At 39.6% G+C, this 22,813-nt stretch overlaps 2 protein-coding genes across 4 annotated transcripts; one reads left to right on the top strand and one right to left on the bottom strand.

Moving 5' to 3' along the window:
* The first annotated feature begins 18 nt into the window (after positions 1-18).
* Positions 19-21,146, top strand: DZANK1 (double zinc ribbon and ankyrin repeat domains 1). 3 transcript variants are annotated; one of them, XM_032185435.1, is made up of 22 exons: positions 19-53; positions 315-372; positions 1,072-1,158; positions 1,827-1,980; positions 3,222-3,336; positions 3,721-3,817; positions 4,608-4,732; positions 5,285-5,370; positions 5,699-5,816; positions 6,761-6,874; positions 7,171-7,263; positions 8,893-9,015; positions 10,042-10,206; positions 10,804-11,032; positions 13,751-13,854; positions 15,994-16,068; positions 16,980-17,076; positions 18,236-18,324; positions 19,452-19,532; positions 19,892-20,019; positions 20,258-20,332; positions 20,557-21,146. In XM_032185435.1, the coding sequence occupies exons 2-22, from the start codon at positions 366-368 to the stop codon at positions 20,720-20,722; spliced, it is 2,328 nt and encodes a 775-aa protein (XP_032041326.1). In that variant the 5' UTR covers positions 19-53; positions 315-365; the 3' UTR covers positions 20,723-21,146. The 3 variants fall into 3 exon arrangements, with proteins under 3 accessions (XP_032041326.1, XP_032041323.1, XP_032041325.1); XM_032185432.1 differs by having other exon boundaries at positions 1,034-1,158; XM_032185434.1 differs by lacking the exon at positions 315-372 and having other exon boundaries at positions 40-53; positions 1,034-1,158.
* On the bottom strand, positions 20,526-22,662 carry BIRC5 (baculoviral IAP repeat containing 5). The gene is made up of 4 exons (XM_032185436.1): positions 22,539-22,662; positions 22,325-22,434; positions 22,096-22,213; positions 20,526-21,836 (listed from the first exon to the last, which is right to left on the bottom strand). The coding sequence occupies exons 1-4, from the start codon at positions 22,647-22,649 to the stop codon at positions 21,753-21,755; spliced, it is 423 nt and encodes a 140-aa protein (XP_032041327.1). The 5' UTR covers positions 22,650-22,662; the 3' UTR covers positions 20,526-21,752.
* Between the last annotated feature and the right edge of the window lie 151 nt (positions 22,663-22,813).

The following is a 22,813-nucleotide window of genomic DNA, read 5'->3' as shown; positions in this document are numbered from 1 at the left end:
GGGAGCGAGGGGCGGGACGGGGCGGTTGCTAGGCCGGGATGGTGGCGTCTGTGGTAACATGGGGGGGATCGAGTGGGGTGGGCAGGGATCAAGGAGGCGGGCAGGGGTCGGTCGGAGTGAGCAGGGGCTGTCTGCGTGCTGAGGGGTGGGCAAGCCTCTGCTCCGGGACCCAGTGTGAGGGGATGGAGCGGGGCTGTGTGGTGCGAGGAAGGGACATGGGGGCCTGGTGAGGCTGAGGCTGCCTCCTGTGACCTGTGCTGTCCCCCTGGTGGGCTCCCACCATGCTGACCGGGGACCCTGTGCTTCTGCCCTAGGTGTGCGCCAAGAGCTGGTGAGGCTTTGAGGAGAGCTGGTCACAGCCCCCGATGTCAGGTAGAGGTCTGATCCGCACGCCCTGAGGTGACTTTGCCACAGGGTGCATGCAGCACAAGAGAGCTTTGGCTGAGATAATGACATCATACGTAAATTATGATAAATTAAGTTTGGCATGTGCTTTATAGGTATATTTTCAATGCATACCACAAATGAGATAAGCTTAAGGAATAGCTGTCTCTAGCCCTCTTCAGGACATCTTCTTGCATTGCCCTGACACCCATTCAGGTGGCCACAACAAAACAGGTAGCTTGTTCTTCCTGCAGAGAAAATGACACCATATCTTTAATGATTAGGGTCAGGATACTGCACTGTTCCCTCTTAGCATGTATCACTGACGTATGATGCTAAAGCTTTTTCTCTTGAATACTTGGAAGTCAGACATGAGCAAGGAAAGCTGAAGTGAAATAAAGGCAACAGAACTCGTCTCAAGCTTTGTTCAAGGAGAAAATGTCAAAAGTGTGATGATGGTTAGGATCTTATTCTTTTTCAATGTGAAAAATACATAAATATTAATGAGTGAGCAGTTTAAAGTATCCAGTGTTCTCTCTCCTAAAAGAAACAAATGAAGATGAGGAATTACATTAAAAGACCACATTTCTTAATGCATTCTTCTGTCAAGAAAAAATATTGTCAGCCTTTTTGTTTTTCTGTTTTAAAGATCACTGGTGAGAAAAATGACAGCGGGCTCTGTCTCAGTTCCTCAGGTCATACCACTTCGAATCCCTCTTCCAGGGAAGGCTAAACATGAAATAGATACAAATACTCTCGTAGAAATAAAATCAGGTACGAATAATAGCTTTGACTCTATGTAAAACATTTTCTTATGTGACCATTTGAAACTTTTTTTTATCATACGTTTATGAATAACCACTTCCCTGAGTAACTTATAAAATTAACTGTGTTTTGATACACCAAATACACTTGCACTTGATTTTATTAATTCAAACAATGTCATTGACATGGGGGTTATTCCTCTATGTTAGCGGTCTTAATTGCTTTCAAGATCAAGCTCTTTAAGTTGTTGCATTTTGCTGTGACTGCAAAAATAGCACTTGAAAGTAGCCTGTGCTAGGCTCACCCTAAAGGACTTCCTTACAATTCCACATTTCATCATAGGAGAAAATATATTTTTTTGTTTTTAGAACGGATGAGTTTTTGCAATGTTTCCCTACAAAACCATTGTACAGCTACTTTAAGAAGAGAAATACTGCTTACAATTGAAATTGTATTCATTTAGTAACCAATTTTTCATGGGAGAAACAATTTTGGTCATGAACCAATTTTTCATGGGAGAAACAATTTTGGTCATGAACTTTCAGTCATTTATACAACTGCTTTATTCTGTTTATGGGAGAAAAATCAAGCACGGTAGAGAGGATTTCCAGAGGCGTGGAGTTTGTTTTTATTACAGCTCTCACACAGTTTAGCTAATTACTCTCTCTGTCTTTCAGATACACCTGAGGTCTCCATTTATTATACATTAGATGGAAGTAAACCAGAACCCAATAAGAAACTTGGCTATGGAGAGCATAACACTTTTAAGTATAGAAGTCCTATCATACTACCAGTTGGGAAAATCATGGTCAAGGCACTTGCAGTTACAAAGTAAGTATCCTGGTTTCTTTTACTTTTATTTTGTCAGGGGATTGATATCCCAGCAGTGGCTTAGAGCCATATTGTTTAAACTACCCTGTATTTGGAAAATGAGAGACAACTCTTTCCCCAACCAGCTTGCAGCCTAAGTGATCTTTATGGGTGCACTGTCTTCACTTTCTCATAACACTTTTTATTCAATGTTTATGGGGATGGATTATCCAGAATCTTTATATTCTGTGACATGGATGTAGGCCAATGATCCATAGAGGCTGTGGGTGAGAGATTAATAAAATACATTGTACTCAGAGTTCATCTGTCAACATGATCAAAATGCCAGAGGGACTACTGTGGTATTTTCTGCCATCAGAAGTCATCCAGCGATTCAACAGATTTAAAAAAGCTGGTCTTCCCAGGAATTTGCATAGTCGCTAAGGAAGGAGCACAGAATGGCAGACCCCACAGCTCAAGAAAAATGTTGCATGCACAAGAGTAAAAATGCAACATTCCAGAGATTTTGCTACACAGACACTGACTTTCTCCTAACTTCATGCCTAGAGACAGGAAATACATGCATTCTCTGTTGTATTTTTATCCTGTTTTTCAAAGGGGACAGAAATACCCAGTCCAGTTGGGAATCTGGACTTGCTGTTCTCCTCTATTAGCACCTACAGGTAGCCTGTTCTTATATCTGCACTGGAATATTACAACATTATATTCCTTGTGCAGGGACATGCAAAAGGTAGGCCTCGATGTATTTTCTTGTATCACTACCTGGATTAACACTTGTTTCCAGTATGTTTTCGTTAAGACATTTTCAGGTGGGAAAAATAGATGCTCTAGAATGACAGTAAATCCTAAATGAATGGTTTGGACATTTACAAGCCTTTTAACATTACTGCTGTAATTTAAGAAATGCTTGAGAAATACAGTTGTTACATCAAATGAATAGTGTGCTACCTGGTGCTTGGCTGGGAAAATGAATATGGTATTATGAATGGAAGAAAAGTCTGGCTGTCCTCTATTTTCTGCAATTCTGGCAAACAGTAATTACCTCAGAAAGCAGACACAGCAGTATCAGGAGTTTTACAGGTAAAAGATTTTGAGGGATTAAAATACTAATACATTTTATTGATAACTTGTTGTGCTCACTTTTAACTTTAAATAAAAAAGAACCATGTTCACCAATTACTTACTTTTTGCTGCACATGGCTTCATGACATGTATATAGCTTTGTGAACATTGATTTTCAGGGACTGCAGGGAGAGTACTGTTGTAACAAAGGTGTTTCTGGTAGAGTACAAGCAACCAAACATCTTTTCTGTTGAAGACAATGACAAGAATTTCCTAAAAGCTGTCACCACACAGGCAAGTTTTAACAATTGTAACCCCTTGTCTGAATTTAAAGAGTTGTATGTATGAGATTACTTAAAGATTAAATCTTGATAACCTATACTTTTTTATATACTTAATTTTCCCTGTTTGTCCATCTTTGCTGCCTCAGTCCTTTTTGTAATACTAAAAGTTCAAGGCAACATATTTTCTTTTTTTTCCACTGGTCTTTCTTGACCAATTCATTTTTAAAATGCATTTATAATTTAAGCTTTTCAAAGTCTTGCACTGAAATAAGAACCTTAACCTTTAAAAATGTACCTATAACTTTAAAATCCTAACAAACACCTATAGAAAAAAAGGATTAGAGCAAATATATATGTATATATTGCTTGGAATTCAATTGGAATTACTTTTTAGGAGAGAGAAGATGGATTGTTTACTACAAAGTCAAAGAAAAATGGAATGAACAGGGAAATCAAACCTGCCTGGAGTGAAGCACCCCAAGATTTTCAAGGTGTGGTGTTACTTCATAAAGCTGAAATATACTTCTCTCTTAGCTGAAAGTAGACAGGGTAAGGTTTTCAGCTTATATCATTATTAAAATACAGGTCGTTTCAAAACCACCTCAAAAGACTAAACATCTTTTGGGAATTCCAATTTCCAGTTCTTAGCACTGCAAATAGAGAACAAAAATTGCCTTTACACATATCAAATTGCCTCTTAAAAACATTTTAAAAAAGGTTGTTCAGTTTGAGCAACATAACAAGGCCCCCGTTTGTGCCAGAAAATGCTGTTAAATTGATTGGATTGCAAATCCTTTACAGGTTTTTTTTGTTTGTTTTTTTGTTTTACTGATATTTGAGTGTTGCCAGCAGTAAGATTCCAAAATAAATACACAAAGCAAAAATGAAAGCTTGACCCAGATTTCCTGTATAAGGGCTTTTATCCCATGGTCACAGGAATGGGAGTGTTTAAGAATAGGGAATCACATTAATGTTTACGAATTAATTTACTCTTATAAGATGGATTTTTTGACAATGTAGGAAGGAAGAAAAGCCTAAACGGAGAAAAATATAAAAGTATGCTCTTTTAGAGAGGAATGAGGTTTCTTCTAGTTTAACCTCCTGCAATTCCATGGAGTTTGTTTTAACCCAAAATATGGATTTGAAAATAATTTTGGAATAATGACTAGAAATATGCTTGCCTATTGGGACATAAAACTTGAGAGCATATAATGTTCATGTTAACATATATCTTAACTCCATGAAGTGAATGACAGTGGAATAACAGGTTTGTAATTTTAGACTTGGAAACAGAAAAAAAGACTTATCGCAAGTCCCTGCAAGGACCACAGCTCCTGAACTGCCATTTGGAAACAACAGGATGCAGAGAGGAATCCATCTCAGCACTACCAACAGAGTCATTACAGGCAAGCAGAGGGGTGTTGAATTAAAACATAACAGTCTATCAAAATAACTGAGCTCTAAAAAATGCAAAGATTTGAAAATTTGTGATCGTTTTCATATAATCTCTCAGAAGCAAATACTTTGGACTGTGCTGTATGGCACTACTTTAAATGTATAGGTAATGACACGCTGGAATAGGGATGCCCGAAGCAGTACAGAGTTACCAATAAAGACAAAATGAGGCAAGGCAAATTAGCAATGCCTGCATTCCTACTAATCCTCTTCTAATACATTACTGAATCTGCAATTAGCAATATATAAAACTTAAGATCTAGTAATGCTCACTTGGAAGTAAATATTTTTTTGAAGAAGAATTAGAAGAAAATGATGTGGGTCCTTAAAACAGCTAATGGGGGAATCAAGATGCAGTAGATGCTCTTTAATGCACTGCATTTCAGTGCACTTTAACTCAAATAACATGTCTTTAGCTGAATCTGTTAGATGCAATTGTGTGTGTCTTCTATGCATTTTGCAAACATTAGCTAATTAATGCTAAAGAATTGCCTTTTTTTCAGTTTGCTACTTCTTCTGTGGTGACTAGCCGAAAAAGCTTAGCAAGCACACAGGTGGCAAGGATCCAGAGGGAGACGAATTTCCTCAGGTAAGTGACTTCTGCTTTTAACATCTTTGTCCTTGGAAGGTAACAGAGCAATTGCTACTAGCAACCAAGTTGATAATACTATGAGACTCTATTAAAAATTAGGAAAGACAAAGCAGATACTGGCTTATAGCAGCAGAATATGATCTAGTTTAGTGCTTTGAAAATTCTCTCTCATATATAACTTTATTTTCATATCAGTGTTTAATGTTATAAACTTTCTTACCATCCTTTTAAAAATTCCTAACGCTTGTACGATCACAGGAAAAGCTGTCTTTTCAAATTAGAAAAAATACCAAAATATGCTCAGGTAGTTTGCTCTTATTCTCAGATGTGCACACTGTTCCGCACCTCGCTTGTCTGACCCCTTGGCTCACTTCTGCCAGGAATGTGGATCTCCTATCCCACCTGTGCCAGTACGTCAGTTCCCGCCACCTGAAGGAGCACAGGTCAGCAAAAATCATAACAGAACAAATCCTCTTCATAGGACCAACCTTCCTCAGCAAACTACATATTCATTATTTAGTCACAGTTTCTTTTAGGGAGTTCTGCTTGTTTTGTTTTAATTTGTTTTGTAACTTCAGCAGTGGGTCCAAAGTAATTCTTAAATGATGGGCAAAACTAACCATGGATTGCTTCAAGTGCTATATATTTTAATAAGGATAACATCAAAAAGGTAAATTGTGTTTTATTCACTTCTGTTGGGAAACATCACCAAATTCAGCTTCCTCTTCGTCCCGCAACAACAACCACTACATCTTCAGGATCTGCATGTGCATCTTATTCCAGTGCTGAATAGTGAAGTTAGTGACCAGTGCTTGTGTCATAGCTGTAGAAGATCCATCTAGTTTGCCTGAAGATTTTAACAGCGGTATGCGTGCATATGCAAGAGCACCCTGAGTTTTTACAGTGATGCCTGTCTTCCGTGATCTCTTCTCATGAAATAGTAACCCTATCTAACACGTCAAAGGTGATTTTTTTTTTCTGTATCCTCAAAAAGATGTCTTGTCTGGGACAATGCTGTAGTCTCAAGTGATGACTGAAAATATTCAGCACCTCTTTAGATGAGGATCATAGTTAGAAGGATTTGAAATACCTACACACATATTATGGTAGCATTTAAATCTACTGAAAAATAATTCAACACCTTTCTGGCACACGATAGTCATCACTAAAGCATTCTCATTCTGGTTGTCTTTGTGATTTCTCAATAGCCTTTGACCTCTATATCAACCTTATTTTCCTGTCAATTGCTGTGTTTACAGTGACTGCTGCTGATGTAGACTTTAATAAGCAAAATATTGAAAATCTCACAATAACCATAATGATCTCATAATAAACTTAATGATCTCATCACAGTCCTTAATAAGGTATAATGTGTCTTTTCTTTCAGATGGCACCATGTCTTGAATGCAGACATCTCGTGCCAATGAATACACCCACCTGCATTGTATGTGAGTCACCAATAGCTCCACAGCTGCAGCCCCAAACCAACATCTGCTTGAAGGTAATTGACGAAGCAATCTGAAACTAATGTATAAAAAGGTCTGGAGTTACTGATAACAGATCTCCCAAGTGACCTGTACCATAGCTTAAACAAAACTGGCACCAAGATACACAAATTTGTGATGACTAGGCAATATGGCTTAACTAAAACCTAACTCCACAGCACAGACTTGAAGGATCTCTTCTATCTGCAGAGCTGAATAACCACAGCACTTTCTGTGATCGAGTCCTCTTCTTATTATTGTTGCTAACAGTTTTCAAATACCATGTGAAACATATTCTTTTTCTATTTAAAAGGGCAAAGTACTTTGTCAGGCATGCGGCACAGGAAATCCTCTTCACCATAAATATTGTGTGACTTGTGAAAGCAAACTGCCTGAAGCACAGATGGTAAGGCTTCTTGCATCAATTGCAGTTGGGTTACCCAAGTCAAAACATAAAGTTATTTTCTTTTGAAAAATGAATTACTATCCCTTTGTGCCTATATTACAAAAGCAGAGAATCCCTCCCACACGCCATGTTCCAGACCAGTACTCTCACTGATGTGCCATCACAAATACCAAGCTAAATATTACAAATAAACCCTATACCTCCAAATTTCTCCTTTGGAAGTCAGGATTGCAAAGCTCAGAATGCACTTAAAAAAAATAGGGACTCTTTGGGAGTCTTGCTGATATCCAAATAATTAGTTGCAATACAGAACTCGAGTAGATACATCCAAAAGATCATTCTCACTCATCTTGATTACTTTATGAAAACAAAATAATCTTTTACCTTATTTTTGTTAACTCAGTTTGCTGCTGCCCCTATGCACATACAGCTACTGTGCTTGTATTTGTCAGTGATTCTGCACTGAGGGGAGAAACACAATAAATGTTCCCCGTAAAATTACTGTCTGTTTCAACTCCCAGTTTAGCTTACTTATTGGATTCCTTGCTAAAAAGAGGTCTTATATAAAAAGCTTAAGATATATTTCACTTAGGCCACATTTCAGCCAGTGAATTTCAAAGTGAATTTCAGATGAAATCTATCCTTGTTTAAAGAAGATAATCATGTATTTAACTGCTTCACTGAATGCAGATGTGAATGTGTAACCACATAAAGTTAGGCATATGACTTTAATGGCGAGCTCTGTAGAAGCTAAGAGAAATTTCACTGCTCACTGAATTACTATTAATAGCGATCACAAATGTTACTAGTTATAGTGATTAATTAGTAATTAGTGATGACCAATAACAAGTCCTGAATAATTGATCATTAGTAATGAAACTGGTTACTATTAATTATTATTAATGACCATTAAGTACTATTAATGGTTATAAAATAATTTAGACTAATAACATGCTTGGACTTATATCCCTGTTAGACTCCTGAGGCAAAACCTAACAAAACATTTTAAGACTTGTTTGTCCTAGCTAGGATCAACCTCCAAGTTTCAGCTGCAAAATCTGTTTTCTTTTGTATACCCATATAAGTTAATTGTAGTGGGAAAACTAGGTAATATATAACTTGTACGAGGTAAAAGGGTACAAAAATATTTATGTAGCAAATATCAAACTGGGAAAAAAAAAAACTTGTTTTCTGAACACACTCCTCCCACCATACCACAACAAAGACTTTAAAAGGTAATAAGAAAAATAGCAGTTGTGTTTTGGATTTGAAAATATAAGTTTGCCAGCAGAGCATCCTCCCTGTTTATTTCAAGTGTACTTACACATGGGGCCATATTAATAAAGTACTCAATATGAATTAAGGACACAACTGATAAGGAAATAATTTTTTTGCACTTATTCCTACTAAAACAATCAAACAAACAAATTAATGCCACATTTTACAGTGCTTTTGAAATGTTGCAAGTTAGATCAAAATCAGTCTGTTGCTTATTCTACATTGAAATAATTCTTTTAGACTGCACATTATTTTATCAAAGTTGCTTAATTTTCTATTTTGCCTTAGCTAGCTACTGAACTTTTCTTTATAAGAAGTGGTTTCTGCCTGATGTTTGTTTTGTTTTACTAGCACGTGCTTCAAAGAGATACCCCCCCACCTTATAGCAGCCAGCAAAGGAAGACAATTTCCTGCTCAAAATGCAATCGTGTTAACCAGTGTGATGCTCGTTTCTGTGACTGGTGTGGAGCCAAGGTACATGCTGTTGGTGTTTGCGTTGACAAATCTGGTTTTACTCATCTATGAGCTGAAACACTTTCAATCTTCACAAAACTCTTATCAGTTAGTACATAGTTTATTATTATCAAAATACTTGCTTAAAGCACATAGGATAATATAAAGAAACATTAAATGCTCAGGTTAATTAAAAACTTCTTGACCCTACTTTTGTCAATGACTTAGGGTTTTAGAGATGTAAATAAATTGCTGTGGGGCCAACGAGCATCACCTCATTGCATCAGATAAGATACAATAGCTGTGTACTCCACCAAAGTAGCTTATCCATCAAAGGCTAAAGCATAGGCTAACCTAACTCAAGTTTTCCCACAACTACATTGGGCCATGATCATCTGTACAGGGAATTACCAGAGATAAGATGATGCATGTGGTTCTTTTGGCTGAAGACCTCATTAACTTCAGTAAAGACAAGTGTTTTATCAACTGATTCTCTGTTGAGTTTTGCATGGTACAACCAACGTGAACATTTTCTTTGGACATGTATTTTGTTTGTAGTGTTTCAAGGTAACATCACACTGGTGGAGAATAACTTTTTTTTTTTTAACGTGAGCTGAGTCTACATAAAATTTTAAGCACTCCCCTGCATGCATGCACAATTATTGCTATCTATACTGTTCCAGGAAAGCTCAAAAGCTTAAACTGGAAGAATTTCAGTCAATATTTGGTATTAGAGCACCACACTAGTAATGACAGGGTTTTGACAAAGAACATAAATGTTTTTGGAAGTATACATTAAAAATAATATACCAAAATAGTAAATCTGTCTGGAAAAAAATGTTTGCCTCCTTAACACAGTGCTGAGATCACTAAAGATTCACTGTCTTGCATCTGCCGGTGTGTTAACAGTCTGGTACCCTAGTTACTATTCTAATCACTTTAGGTATTCTTATTTTGCTTCCTTTTAATTTGTGTCATTGTTTTTATCTCTCCTGAACTGCTCATCGTATGTTTCTGTAGTAACAAGTATTTCATTAAACTTTCCAGCCTGATCCTCCTCCGTGCTACTTTTCTTGTTTCAAGTGTGGTACAGACAACCGTCCATATGCTCGGTTCTGTGCGTTTTGTGGTGTTTACATAGAGCCCCCATCAAGGGTGAGCTCCCAGAATGGAGTTCTCATGGATGCTGGGGACTCGCTGAGGTTTTCTGAGGTAAGACACACAGTATTACAAAGCCAGGCTTGAACACAGCTAAAGGATAGGCCAGTCCACTACTGGTATAAATCAACACAGCTTCTTTTTTAAGATGTTTCTGTGAGAATTCTGGACCAAAACCAAGCATATGTTTATTCTGAGAGCCATTCTCTGCAAAAATGTAGCCTTAGCCAAAGGCTTTAAAAGCCTCATTCTAAATATCAAAGTGGGAAACTAGCAGTTTTTCAAAAGTTTTCATTCTGTATTTTATCTTACTACTCATGAATTACTGTGTCCTACTAATACAAAGCAATCCTTCACGCATTGAAAACTGTGTTTTAAGAAGAGACCATAACACTTAGCAAGGACAGCTAAGCGGCCTGATTCTTCTGACAGTCATGAAGAGTTTTGCTTTCCTGAATATTTGTGATACATCACATCATCGTTACTGATTGGTAATGATAATCAGTAATTGTTAATGATTCTCCCTTCTAGCTTTGTCATTCTTTACAATTTTATACTGTTTTAGTTTATTTTTATTTTTGCGTGTAAGCCATTTAATTATATCTACTTATTTTACTTACACTTTTTTTTCCCCTCCACACTCTCCCACAGACTAAACCACTTCAAGCTCAAGTTGCCTGGCAGTCTCTTCCTATTTCCTTGCCCAAATCAAGGGTAGATGTAAAAGAAACAGAAGATAAAGGAACCCAAACCATTGGACTTTTTTACCCATCTAGCAAACTGTTGGAAAAGAAGGAACTTGAGCTGATTTTACACAAAGAAAAGCTGGAGAAAATGAGTGATCGTAAGCCTCTCCTGACAGCCATCAGTCCCGGAAAAGGTTAGAAAGAGTTTGATTTTATGTAATCATAAAGGAAAATTCTTACTCAAAACAAAGGTGTGAAATATGACTTTGTTTTTCTTCGTAAGATTATAGTCTATGGAATGTGCCATCAGCAGGTCATTAACTTCTTTACAAATCTGTCTTTTCAACTGGAAACACAGTGCCTTAGAAATTAGATCACCGATCTCCAATAATAGCTAAAAGAAAGCCTGTCAACAATCATCAAAGTTGTGGCTAACGAGTCCTGTACACTTTTCCTAGCTTGCTAGTAGTTTGATTTTTTTCAGATCCCACAAGATCAGGGGCATGCGTGTCCTATATTTGAATTGGAAACCACTAAACAACCCCTATTCCATGCCAAAAGTTAAGTTCGGTTAGTACTGCAATAGAGCCTGCTGGGAGTATTATTTAACAAAACTCTGATGTGCTGGGGGTTGTAGCACTTGAAAAATACGATGAGACACGTCTACGTGAAAAATCTGTTTGGAATGCTGTTGTGAAATAAATGATATAAGTCTTGGAAGCAACACAAACTAAAACAGAGAAACGGATTCTTAACGGCATTACAAGAAATAAGGGTTGGTAGAAATTTTGAGAGCTCTTGTAGTCCCCTTTTTCCGTCCCCCTAAGGTATCTGTCTCACTGCAGAGACCGTCCATGCAGGGACTACTGTATCACTACTGCAGACTGCTTTGTTTTGCAGTTGCTGGTTTGGTCAGCAGGAGTTCTTTGTGGAATCAGTTGACTGCTGTCAACCCCTCAGGCCGTTATCAGAGTTATTTATCTCTTGGGTGCTAATGAATGTTAGAATTTCCTGTTTTGACTCTGTATATAAATATGAACGTGATGCACTTTTGCTTTTTAAATTATTACTAGAGAAATTTTTTTTCCTACTCGCTTGCTCTGAAATGTGGCATGTTCTCTTGGAGACATGACTGTAGGAAATAAAACATTTGACTCAACTCAACATGTGAGAGAGCTTAATCTATTCAGAGATCATAAAGGACTGGCCTACAATAATACTGAAAAAAAAAAAAATAGTAACACTAAACATTCATGTGTCTCTGTCAGAAGTCCAGCTCTTGACTTGTAAGAGAACTCCTTTTACTAGGAAAGGTTGGGAATAAATTCTGTTTTTGTCCTACACCAGACTTGTTAATTTTTTTCCAGTTAGAAACATCAACTTTGTTGAAGGTGCACTGTGTAATGTGTTCTCCTTCAGACACTGCCAAGGCCTGGGAAATATATTTCATTCTATAAATCAATAAATGTCTGCTACAGTCAAGTATTTCCTGCTGCTCTATTTCCTTGATGCTAAGCTGTCTAAAGGGCTTGACACTACATATATCAACAAGACCATATGCTATCACACCAAGAAATCTTGTTTATATAGGCCAGATAGGTCTGTTTTTCTTGAATTCAAATAGTATCAGACATTTGATATTAAAATTATTAAATGCAAGTGATTTAATAAGCAATTTGTTGTTGCTGTCCTTGACCATATCAGCCATTAACTAACCTTCTCTTTTGTGAGGATCAAAAATAAACTGTTAGGACAGGGTGAAATAACAGCAGTACCAAAATACGAATCCTCTGACGTGTACTATATTTCTTTCTTTTTGCTGTATTTTCATTCCGTTCTGGATGTAAGTCATCTACCAGGTAAACTTTACAAAGATACCTCCCCTTTTCCACTCTAACAATCTGTAAATCAGTGTGATCTAAGTGTAAACAACAGCATGAATTGAAGTATTCTATCAACACTGCCCAAAAGCCTTTTAGATGTAATAAAAAGTCAAAAGAGCAAGAATATGTTCCTGGCCATCTGGATTTTTTTTTTAATGAAAGGAAGCTGAGGACCTAGGCTAGTCATCAACCAGTTTATTGCAAATAATACTGACATCCCTGGAGGGATCACTCATAAGGTAGTACCATAGCTTAGATTTTTAATTAGTATTTTCAACTTGTATTCAACTTGTTTTTACAATTTATGTTGCTCTGTGGGTCAACCATCCTTCTTTTTTATATTCCTTAAAGCTGCCTGACAACTAAGACTTGTGGTTTTAGTTTGTCATAATTTCTACCAGCTCTGACTTAGAAAGAGTCCTCCAAGCACAGAAGTCCTTGTGCACTTGTGTTTTCTCTTGTAAATGTCAGAAAGCAGCGCTTCTGACTTGGCTTCTTTTCACTGTTATGAGCTTCACTTACCGTGAGGGGACAGGTAAGGTCAGAGCAACTTCACTGTGTAAGCTAAACAAGATTACCTTGCCTACCCAATTTATTTACAACAAAATAAATCATATGCTGTACTTCCCATAAGTGTGCTCAAAAATAGATTTATCCTGATAACAACCACTTAAGAATGAGACCAAGACCTTTTCTTTCTTTCTCTAATGAAAACAGAAAGCTGCTGTGAAAGTAGTTGTATGATAGATGCAAAAACTCTGAATGGCTTAAGCTGAGTTTTGAATACAGGACGTATGCAACAAGTGTTTCATGCCCTGTACCAGCATAACAGCGTGGTAACTCTTTCAAAGAGATTCTGACAGGCAAAAGAGCAGGAATGCTGAAGCTTTTAACACGCTCTCCCATATAAAATTGAAATGTATGCAGTGAAAATCTGCTATTTTTTTAAATCATTTAATCAAATGAGCAGAAGAAATGTTAACCACAATCTCAAGGATTTTTTTGTCCTGCTTAACTCTCTCTGATCAGGTTACTGGAGAAAGCAGCTGGATCATGTCTGTGCTCACCTTAGAAGCTACGCCCAGAACAACCTTGAATTCAGAGCACTGATTGGAGAACCTCGAATGGGAAAGGTAGGAAGGGCCTTGTGAGTAATATCTTCCCGTGAAGTGTCATGAGAAGAACATTTTGGCTGCTAGATAAACACTAGAAAAATACATACCTATGTTTTCTTTAGACCTAAACTTGTTTATATGTGGGGATGTTTGTTTTTGTTGTTCCATTTCTTTCTTAGTCTTTCACTGAAGATTTTTTTCTGCTTTCTTTTTAATATGGCAGTTTCTTTTCTTCTCTCACCTCACAGCTGTAAGAGAAGTGATAGAAGCCAGAAAGCTCTTGCTCAGCTGCTTTTACAGAATCCTGCAGCAGGCAATCAAGAAAAAGAAGAGCCAACTGACATCTGTGTAGTTGGTCAGTTAAATAAACCCTGCTAGAAATTGGATTTAGATGATATGCTTGCCCCATCTTAGAGCTAGATTACACCAGCAGATAGCAGCAATTCTCTTTGGTTATATAGCCTACTTCTAATGTAAACTATACCAGTAGTGGAAGAGTGTATTCCTTCCATACTGGAGACCTGGTCTTCAGTGCACCAACCTGCATTAAAATGATTTAAAGGGTGATAGCAACCAAAGGTGGCAACTGGAGACCCTGCCTAAAGAGTCCTAGAAGACTGGGCTGGAATGACTGAGAGATCATTTGGTCCCTGTCCTGAGAGAGGAACAGCTCTGCCTAAACGGTTCCTGACAGATGTTTGTCTTGAAGCTTTTAAAATTCACCAACAATGGAGATTTCACAATTGCCCCAGGCAGTCCATTTCTGCGCTCAATTATCCTTTGCAGTTCAGCTGAAGCACTGTATTGCTTTCTTTGGCAGCCCTGCTGGATTAAGGAGTTGCTTCCCCCCCTCGCTGCTTCCTGGTGATGCCAGCACAACTGCCTGTGCCAATGGTCTGTCTACTGGGATCAATGAACTGACCCAGGCTAAAAATAGTTGGAAAAAAGGAAAGAAAGGAAAAAAAAAGGTGCATCAGCGCTAGAGAAAAAAAAAAAAAAAAAAAAAAAAAAAGCTGAAAGTAGGATGCAGGCAGAAGTAGGGTTGGCAATTCCTTAAACTGGCATAGATACTGGGAAGCTCTTTCTTGGTGACTGACCTGAATCTCCCGTTACAGTTTAAACTCACTACATCTTATCCTGACCTGAGAGATACAGCATATCAATCAAAAAAAAGTTATTGTAGCACATAGAAACAACTCTAGAAAAGCTAATGAATACTAAGGATGACAAATGTAATTGGTATTTGGTCACATTATTTTTTTGGGAGGCTTAACAGCAGATATTTTGCATCCAAATTACATCTGAGACATCTTTAGTACACCAGTGTTCAGAAACTAATGCAAATATAAACATAAAAGATATCTGCTTGGTATAGATGGTACAGGACATGAGGTGTACGTCCACTGCAACTCATTTCCTTTGCCAGAGAATTCGGGATATGCCTGAATCACCTAGAACTGGCTACTCCTGCTGCTTTTCTGGCCTTTTGTCATTCTATTGTCTTGAAATCACTGCCTACAAAAGTAACAGAAGCGCTTCAAAGTAGATGCCAACTCTCTGGGTTCAATGCCTTGTTATCAGTTATCATACAGATTAGAGATAAAATCAACCTTATCTCAGGATTCCCAACCTGCTGCAATATAACATTGTCTGCTTCATTTCAATTCTGTATAATCCCCTGTCCATTTGTTTATATAGCTTCAAGAGCACTCTTGTCAGCACTACACTTTTAAAGATATAGAAAGTTACTTATGTTTTAGTACAGCTTGTACCTCCGCAGGCTGGTACAACTAAAGCAGCAGCCACTTCTTCTGGCGTGGGGAATCTTAAGGACCACACAGCCTTTCACACAACTGCAAAATTTGGGTGGAAAAATGACCACACTTTCATTAAACATAGCATTACCACATCTTTTATGTTAATTTGGCAATTCCATCATTCTGATGTTCCCCGCTAATCAAAACACCACCTGTCCCTTCCTCAGTTAAAGTACAGGTGCCATTTCAGAAACAGGCAAAGGCCACTGTCCTTGTGTGATTTTGTGCATTGGCTCCACAATAAACATCAGCAGCCCATCACTGTGACTTATTCCTAAAAATTATGTGTGTCCTTTTTGTAAGAGATACTAACATTTGCTCGGTTGCTCTTTCCCTACAGATTACTTCTGCTGCCATCTGTGAGAACGACTATCAAGTCACTGTTACCTTAAATTATGCTCTTGCAAGTAACAAGGTCAGTCTGGGGGATGCGGCCAGTTGTAAGGCAGCTGGTCTAAAGCTGTTGCTAGAGCAGTCAGGGTAACACTGATACATTTTCAATTCAGGTCTAAACAAGAAATTCTTTTGTTTGCAAGGTGTTAACTCATCACTTCAGAGAAAATAATCTTTTTCTTTTCTTTTGGAGCTGGTTGAACAGGTATCTTTATATGATTAAGCCAGACTTCATGGTTATGTTGCTATCATCTTGCTTTTCGTTAGTTTTCTAGTAATATTGACATTCTTCTTTCTATTGATGTTTAGTCATTCTAGCACCCCTTAGCTCCTGATCTTAGAACCTCCTTTTCTTCAGTCCACATATTGTGCTCTTAAGAAACAAGCTTAGTAATTTTTAATAGTTTGGAGATACCATTTACCAAATCTCCTGTTAACAGTATTCAAACACTTAAATTCCCACCTACGGAATCACCACGTTCCAAAAAACCACCCACATATTCATTTCCAGCTTTTCAAAGATGTAAATCTGCCATTTCAAAGATCCAAAATTAAGACTGTATCTGTTGTGTAGCATCTTAAAAAGCTTACCTTGCCAAATGGTGCCTGAAAAGGCGTATCACATCATTTCACAAGTGAGGAATTAATCAGATTTCTCAGCTGGCAGTGGCACTTCCACTTGGATGAGAATCGAAGCTTTTTTCAGTGAGGTTGTATCAGTTTCTAAAAAATCAAAACAAACTAACACGTAGTTTAGGAAAAAACAGTACATTATGTTGTGTCAAAACAGAGTTTAATTACAGATAATCATGTTTTATGCTAATTTGAGACTGATTTAAAGCCTATATAATTTTTTATTGTTTTGTGCTACTGAGTTTATAACAGCATTGCATGATAGTCTGATCAACTTCCTGCATTTTGATCATCCTACAGGATATTCATACCAGTAAACCAGTGAAATTCAATAATCATTACCTAAATAGCGTAACAGAAGACAGAGATGATCTGGATGGCAGCCAGACTAGTTTTGGTGAGATTCTTTTTCTGTCTTTATGATATAACAAATACAGTAGTCAAGAACAGGGAACTAGTGCTTACAGACTGGGACAGGCACATTAATAAATTGGCACATTCTGCACCTTCCTAAGTTGATCTTGAAGTCTCAAAATGTGTTTGAGTTGCGATTTCAGCAACGTACAGACTGGCAAAAGCTTGTGGGTATGATTCATCTCTAGAGGACAGCTGGAGAGGTCACTAAACTGCAGCCACTGCTCAGTGCAGTGTTTTTATTCTAGCGATAAACATGCTCTGCATATTCTTTTCCAATACAAGCCATAAGCACCAATATCATCTATGTTTGAGCTATGCCAGGGACTTTAGCATTGGTACATTTTGTAAAGATAAGAAATGCTGAAATACATCAACTCTAGTTTTCAGAGATGTTTACTATGCATTTCCCATTGATGTCAGTAGCTGCTCAGCCTTTAAGGCAACTCATATGGCACTTTGGTTTCCATTGCATAAATTATTTGTAAATTCAGCATTAGAAAGCAGAAATGCTTCGGGTGTCAGCTGACATTTCAGTTCATGTACATATTGAGGTCACTTTGTGCTTCTACTGTGAGACTTTGCAAACAGCAGTCGGAGCTGGTTTTCCAGACTGCCAGTGATGTGGCTGTGCTTCCAGGCTCCAGTAGCACTAACACACAGGGTCCCCACATGCTTCACAATTTATCAGCCCTCCTGTGCAGCGGTAGATTGCGTGTCTTAAAAATAATGGACATGCATATCTATTCAAGGTCCTCTAGTCTTGTTCTTAAATATCTGGGAACTAAACAGCATTGAAAAAATTGTGAGGTTTTTGGTCAAAACAATTCATGAATCCAAGTCAAGCCTGTTGAATAGCTGCAGCTAGTTAAAAGACTCAAACCCCCAGAACTCTACATTTCATTGAATCTTAACTTCCAAATAGCAAGTTTTTAAGTCTGCTTGAGTGCAAACCTTTTGTTAAAACCAGTCTGATCTGCAACAAATATTTCATCACTTTCTCTTGTAGAAAGTTTATAAATATTGCCTTCATTTCAGCACAAAATAAAATATTTTTGGATAAATTATTTCCAGATTTTTTTCCCCCGAGTTCTTGTTAGGATACTGACTTTGAATTGTTTGCTTGTTTCCCTTTCTGGTAGGCAAAGAAGATCACGATCTTTCACATTCAAGAGGCAAAATAAAGAGAACAAAGTCAAGAACACTTACAGAAAAAGAAGATAAGCTCCCTGTAAATATCTTCTGCTGGTACAGAAAAATAAAAGAAATAGATATAGAGCAGCACTAATATGAAGGAGGGCATCCAAGGATAAAAATAGAAAGCTTTTAACACTAACAAGGGAAGGGGGAGGGGGGGGGACAGACAAAAGTCCAACTTAATATAAAACCTGAAAAACTGATGGCTGACACTTATTACAAAACTGGAAATAGACAAGCTTTGTTCCTACCAAAAGCTTAATTAGATTGCTCCCCTCGTTTTTTGATCCATTCTGTTTTAACGACACAGCACCAGGTCTAAGCTGTCGCAGACTGATTTTGTTACAAGTTTCTCTAAGAAGCAGCACCAGAAGGAGGCATTGCCATCTTCCCTTGACACCTGGCTCTGATGCCACAGGACATAACCTTAGCTGTGTCATAGCTGCCATTTGCACAGTCTGGCTGAACAAAACCCATACAGCAAGCTTTTATTTAGCTCAGCTCTGTTTTTCATCAAGCTGAGATGCCAGCACAACTATGGGATACCTTAATGCAAGAAGCAAGCTTTATTTCCACTAGAGACCAAACATCCTGGAAGCATTGCTGAATTAACATTGTCAGTAATGACAGAGAATGTTTGAGAGGTGCAATGTGCTGTTATCTAGGTTTGGATCACTTCGCTAACTCAACGGGTGGGAGACACAGAGCTTTGCGATGGGGTCCAGAGAAAAATGCTTGGCCAAGCTATTGGGCTTTTGAAAGGGGAAAGGAAGGAGGTAGAAGGCTGGGAAAAAGAAAAAAAAAAAAAGATTTCTGGTTTTAAGATTTGGTTAACTAACTTCTGCAAGGCAAGTATGTTAATTTTCTAAATAAAACACTTCCACTGGTTCTGGAAGCCTCAGACATACGTGTATCGATGTAAAGCTGATAATTTGCAGATTCAAGACTTGAGGTATTAGCCTGGGTTATCCAACATTTGCTCAGAACCCAAAATTCCCACAGAAGGGTCGTGGGTAATACTGAAGCTCAGCTATATGGCATTGTTCCCTCAGCTGCATTCATACTGTTGTGTGCATTTCCAACCTTTAGTCAAATGCAAAAAGAGTCCACTTGTCTTTTCCCCGCATGAAATCTTAATGGCTGTTTTCTGTGTTTCCACAGCCAGAGTCCAGACAACTGCTGGAAGAACTGGGTCCCCATGGGAAAGGAAGAATCACTTTGATAGAACGGTTGCTCAGAGAAGTAAGTTACTGCTTCACCTTACAGCTCTTTGACCACTTACTGCAATTAACATCAGCCTGGCACACAACTTCAACCTCACGCTTAGGGGGCAATATCCAAGCAGTACAGCAATCTTTAGGTTGAAAGAGCATTTTAAATGAGGAAAAAATACTTTACAGTTATTTTATCGTCCCAGTTTCTGTTTTGCAGGTGTTTAGGGCATCCTCCCCTGGGTTTGGCAAGGCCACACAGAAAGAAAAAAAGATATATGAATGGTGTAGTTTAGGGTAAAGCCTTTTGTATAGCAAAGCAAAGCACAACCTCTACGTTTTGGCTGTGCAGTAAGAAACAGCTTACCTTCCCTCTCCTGCGCATCCCAGGGCGCTGACCCAAACTGCACTGGCGATGACGACCGACCGGCTCTGACAGTGGCTGTCCTAAACAGGCACGCGGAAGCGATCCCTCTTCTCGTGAAGAAAGGTGCTCACGTTGACCAGCAGTCAGGACTGTAAGTAAGCAGTGACTGTACCTCGGGTCTTTTGAAGTTTTACCAAAAAGGTGTTATTTCAGTTAAAAATGCTATTCTATTCAATTCCTTTTCCCATTAACTTAATTCACACACCAAAGCCTATGAAAGAGATCACTGTGACTACTTCTCTATCTTCCTACTCATTTTCTATACCATTCCTTTATGTACCCGGATGGTTTCCTTAGGTATAAGAACACTGCTGATTCCTCCCATGCAGGCACAACAACACCGCCCTCCACGAGGCCGTTCTGCTTGGATTAGAGGGAGAGGAGTGCATCCGAGCCCTGCTACGGTAAGTGTGCAGCTGGGCACCCGCCCACAGCCCACCTGCACGGATCTGAAGGACCAGAGCCTTCCCCAGCCTCAGCACCCTTATTGCATCTCTGTCCTTGCAGGAAGAGGCATCCAGGAATCTGCAGCGACTCCACATCAACATTTACGTAGAAGCAACTTTACTAACTCCAGTAACTTGAAATGAATCTAAGTAGCTTAACACAATCTGTTCTTTATTTACAGCTGCAATGCAAGCATAAAAAAGAAGAATACAAAAGGGCAATCAGCATATGATTTGGCTGTTACAGATGGAAATAATGAAGTGATTTCATTGTTCACAAGTAAGCTCGGAGAGGGAATGTTGGACGAACTTACAAAACCCAGGAGCATTGCTCTCATCAGCGTTTGATCGTGACGGCCTTCTCTCCAAAATGGAGCTTGATGTTCTTTGAGGTTGGGAGAGCTTAAACCCACACATCCAGTTCCGTCTACTGACTTTGCTGAACCATGCGATCAACTCTGACCCTCTAACAGCTGCTTATTTCGTACAACATTCTGCCACTCTTTCCAAGCAGTTCAGAGCACAATTCTTCACTACCTGTACTCTGTTCCGTGAGGTTTCTTTTCATTTCCAAGCACGCACAAGGAGAATGTTCAACCTTATCTTCCAAGGCATTAAAACACTTTAAGGCCACATGGTGAATACTGACGGTTTGACACTTGAGCAACAGCACTACAAACTGTACTTTGATGGGGTTATTTTCCATTTTGAAGTTAAAACTGCATTCAGCGTAGCTCACTGTAATAAAGGTCAATATTTTTTTTTTCCTCCAGAGAATTAAGTAGAATTACTTTGCTGTTTTGCCTTCCACTTTTAACTATAAACGCATCACCATGAGGCAGCAGACAGATAAAACCAGAAGTTCATAAGGACACTAAGCACACTAGGATTTGGTACATTGCTAGACATCATTAGCCAACACAATCCTAAATCCCTGAAGGAACTTTTTTAAAGTCCTTCCCCTTTTTTGTTTTAAAAGTTACCCATACTCATTGGTACATTCAATAAAAGAAATGGAAGCGTCTGCCAACTCTTGCAAGAAACACAAGTTTTTGCAGCAAGGCTACCAGTACCCTCCAAAATAGGAACAACTAGGTTTACAAAAGAAATTAAGAACAAACGAAAACACAAGCTTTTAAACACTCCTAAATTAAACTAACTGGAAGAATAGGGGAATCCCTGCAGAAGAATATTATCTATGCAGTGCATCAGATCCCAGGTACTTCCTGGACAGACTCAAGTGAGAGAAGGAGCATCCAGAGTTGTTACGCTTCTCACAGGTGTGGCCGTTACAAAAGTGGTCCCAGGAAACAGTTGTTCAGTGGACGTGGCAGTGTCACAGTCCGTACACAAGACGGACGGCAGAGGCTGGTGCAGCCTAGGAGGCCAGCTTCTCTATTTCACGACGCACAGACTTGGCAGTGTCTTCAACCTCGGTCACCTTCTGCGAAATTTGTTTTTTCTGCAAACAAAACAATAAAAGTCACTGCCTGCCGCTGCTTCGAGCGTCAGTTAGGTTTCAGGGAGGGAGCGGGCTGTGTCTCTGGTGTGGCAAAGGCTGAGAACCAGAGCAGGACAAGCTATCTGAGCCAAAAGGAACCTAGAAGCACCAAGCTAGTTTGGCAGCGGTGCAATAGGGAAGCAGGAGGCCAGGTAAACAGCCCTGAGACAAGACACTGAACCACTTCCAGCCTCAGAGGGCATGGCAAATGTTTACGTACAATCGCATTCTTCATCCGCTCCTTGTCCAGCTTCAGGAACTCCTGCAGCGTCAGGCTGACGGGATCCTTCTGAAGGGCGACAAACGCGCAGCCGGCAGAGTGCTTCTTGTGCTCCTCCCTACAACACAACAGCGGGAACCCACCCGGGGGCTGCCAGCACCGCTCACACCCCCCCCAGCTCCCTCCCTCCCCGCTCCCTCCCCACCGGGGCAGCGGCCCCGCTCCTCACAGCGGGTCGTCGTCGGGCTCCCAGCCCTCCAGCTCCTTGAGGCAGAAGAAGCACTGCGCCACGTCGGGGCCGTTCTCGCTGGGGCAGTGCACGAAGCCGGCCGCCGCCATCTGCGGGCAGGGGGAGAAGGAGAAAAGGAGAAAAGGGGGGGGGGTGATCAGCGGGAGCCGTTGCCAGCCGCCGCCCCTCGCCCCCCCGCCGCCGCCGGGCTCACCCTGTCAGGCGTGCAGGCGCAGCCCTCGGTGAAGGGCCAGTTGCGGAAGGTGGCGACGCGGGTGGGGACGAGGTAGAGGCGCCAGGCTTCGGGCAGCGCCTCCGCCGCCATGGGCGCCACAGCCGCCATGGTTCAAATGGCGGCGGTTGGCGAGCGGGGCAAGGCGGGAGCCGGCGGGCCGCGGGGCAGGCCGGGAGTTGTAGTCCTGGCCCTGAGGGGGACGGCGCCGCCATGTTTGGGGGGGAGCGCCACTCCACCTCGGGAAGGAAAATTCG

The sequence above is a fragment of the Aythya fuligula genome, chromosome 3, assembly GCF_009819795.1.
Source record: "Aythya fuligula isolate bAytFul2 chromosome 3, bAytFul2.pri, whole genome shotgun sequence".
Classification (NCBI taxonomy): Eukaryota; Metazoa; Chordata; class Aves; order Anseriformes; family Anatidae; genus Aythya; species Aythya fuligula.
The sequence above is the reverse complement of the archived record's forward strand: the minus strand, read 5'-3'. Positions and strand labels throughout refer to the sequence as shown.

What these genes read in the sequence shown, in the direction of transcription:
- DZANK1 (XM_032185432.1), top strand. Translation starts at nt 1,050, where the DNA reads ATGACAGCGGGCTCTGTCTCAGTTCCTCAGGTCATACCACTTCGAATC. An exon ending in AAGGCACTTGCAGTTACAAA is followed by an intron (nt 1,981 to 3,221) that starts GTAAGTATCCTG and finishes ATTGATTTTCAG; the next exon opens with GGACTGCAGGGAGAGTACTG. An exon ending in TACCAACAGAGTCATTACAG is followed by an intron (nt 4,733 to 5,284) that starts GCAAGCAGAGGG and finishes CCTTTTTTTCAG; the next exon opens with TTTGCTACTTCTTCTGTGGT.
- BIRC5 (XM_032185436.1), bottom strand. Translation starts at nt 22,649, where the DNA reads ATGGCGGCGGAGGCGCTGCCCGAAGCCTGGCGCCTCTACCTCGTCCCC. An exon ending in GAGCCCGACGACGACCCGCT is followed by an intron (nt 22,214 to 22,324) that starts GTGAGGAGCGGG and finishes GTTGTGTTGTAG; the next exon opens with GGAGGAGCACAAGAAGCACT. An exon ending in AGCGGATGAAGAATGCGATT is followed by an intron (nt 21,837 to 22,095) that starts GTACGTAAACAT and finishes TTTTGTTTGCAG; the next exon opens with AAAAAACAAATTTCGCAGAA.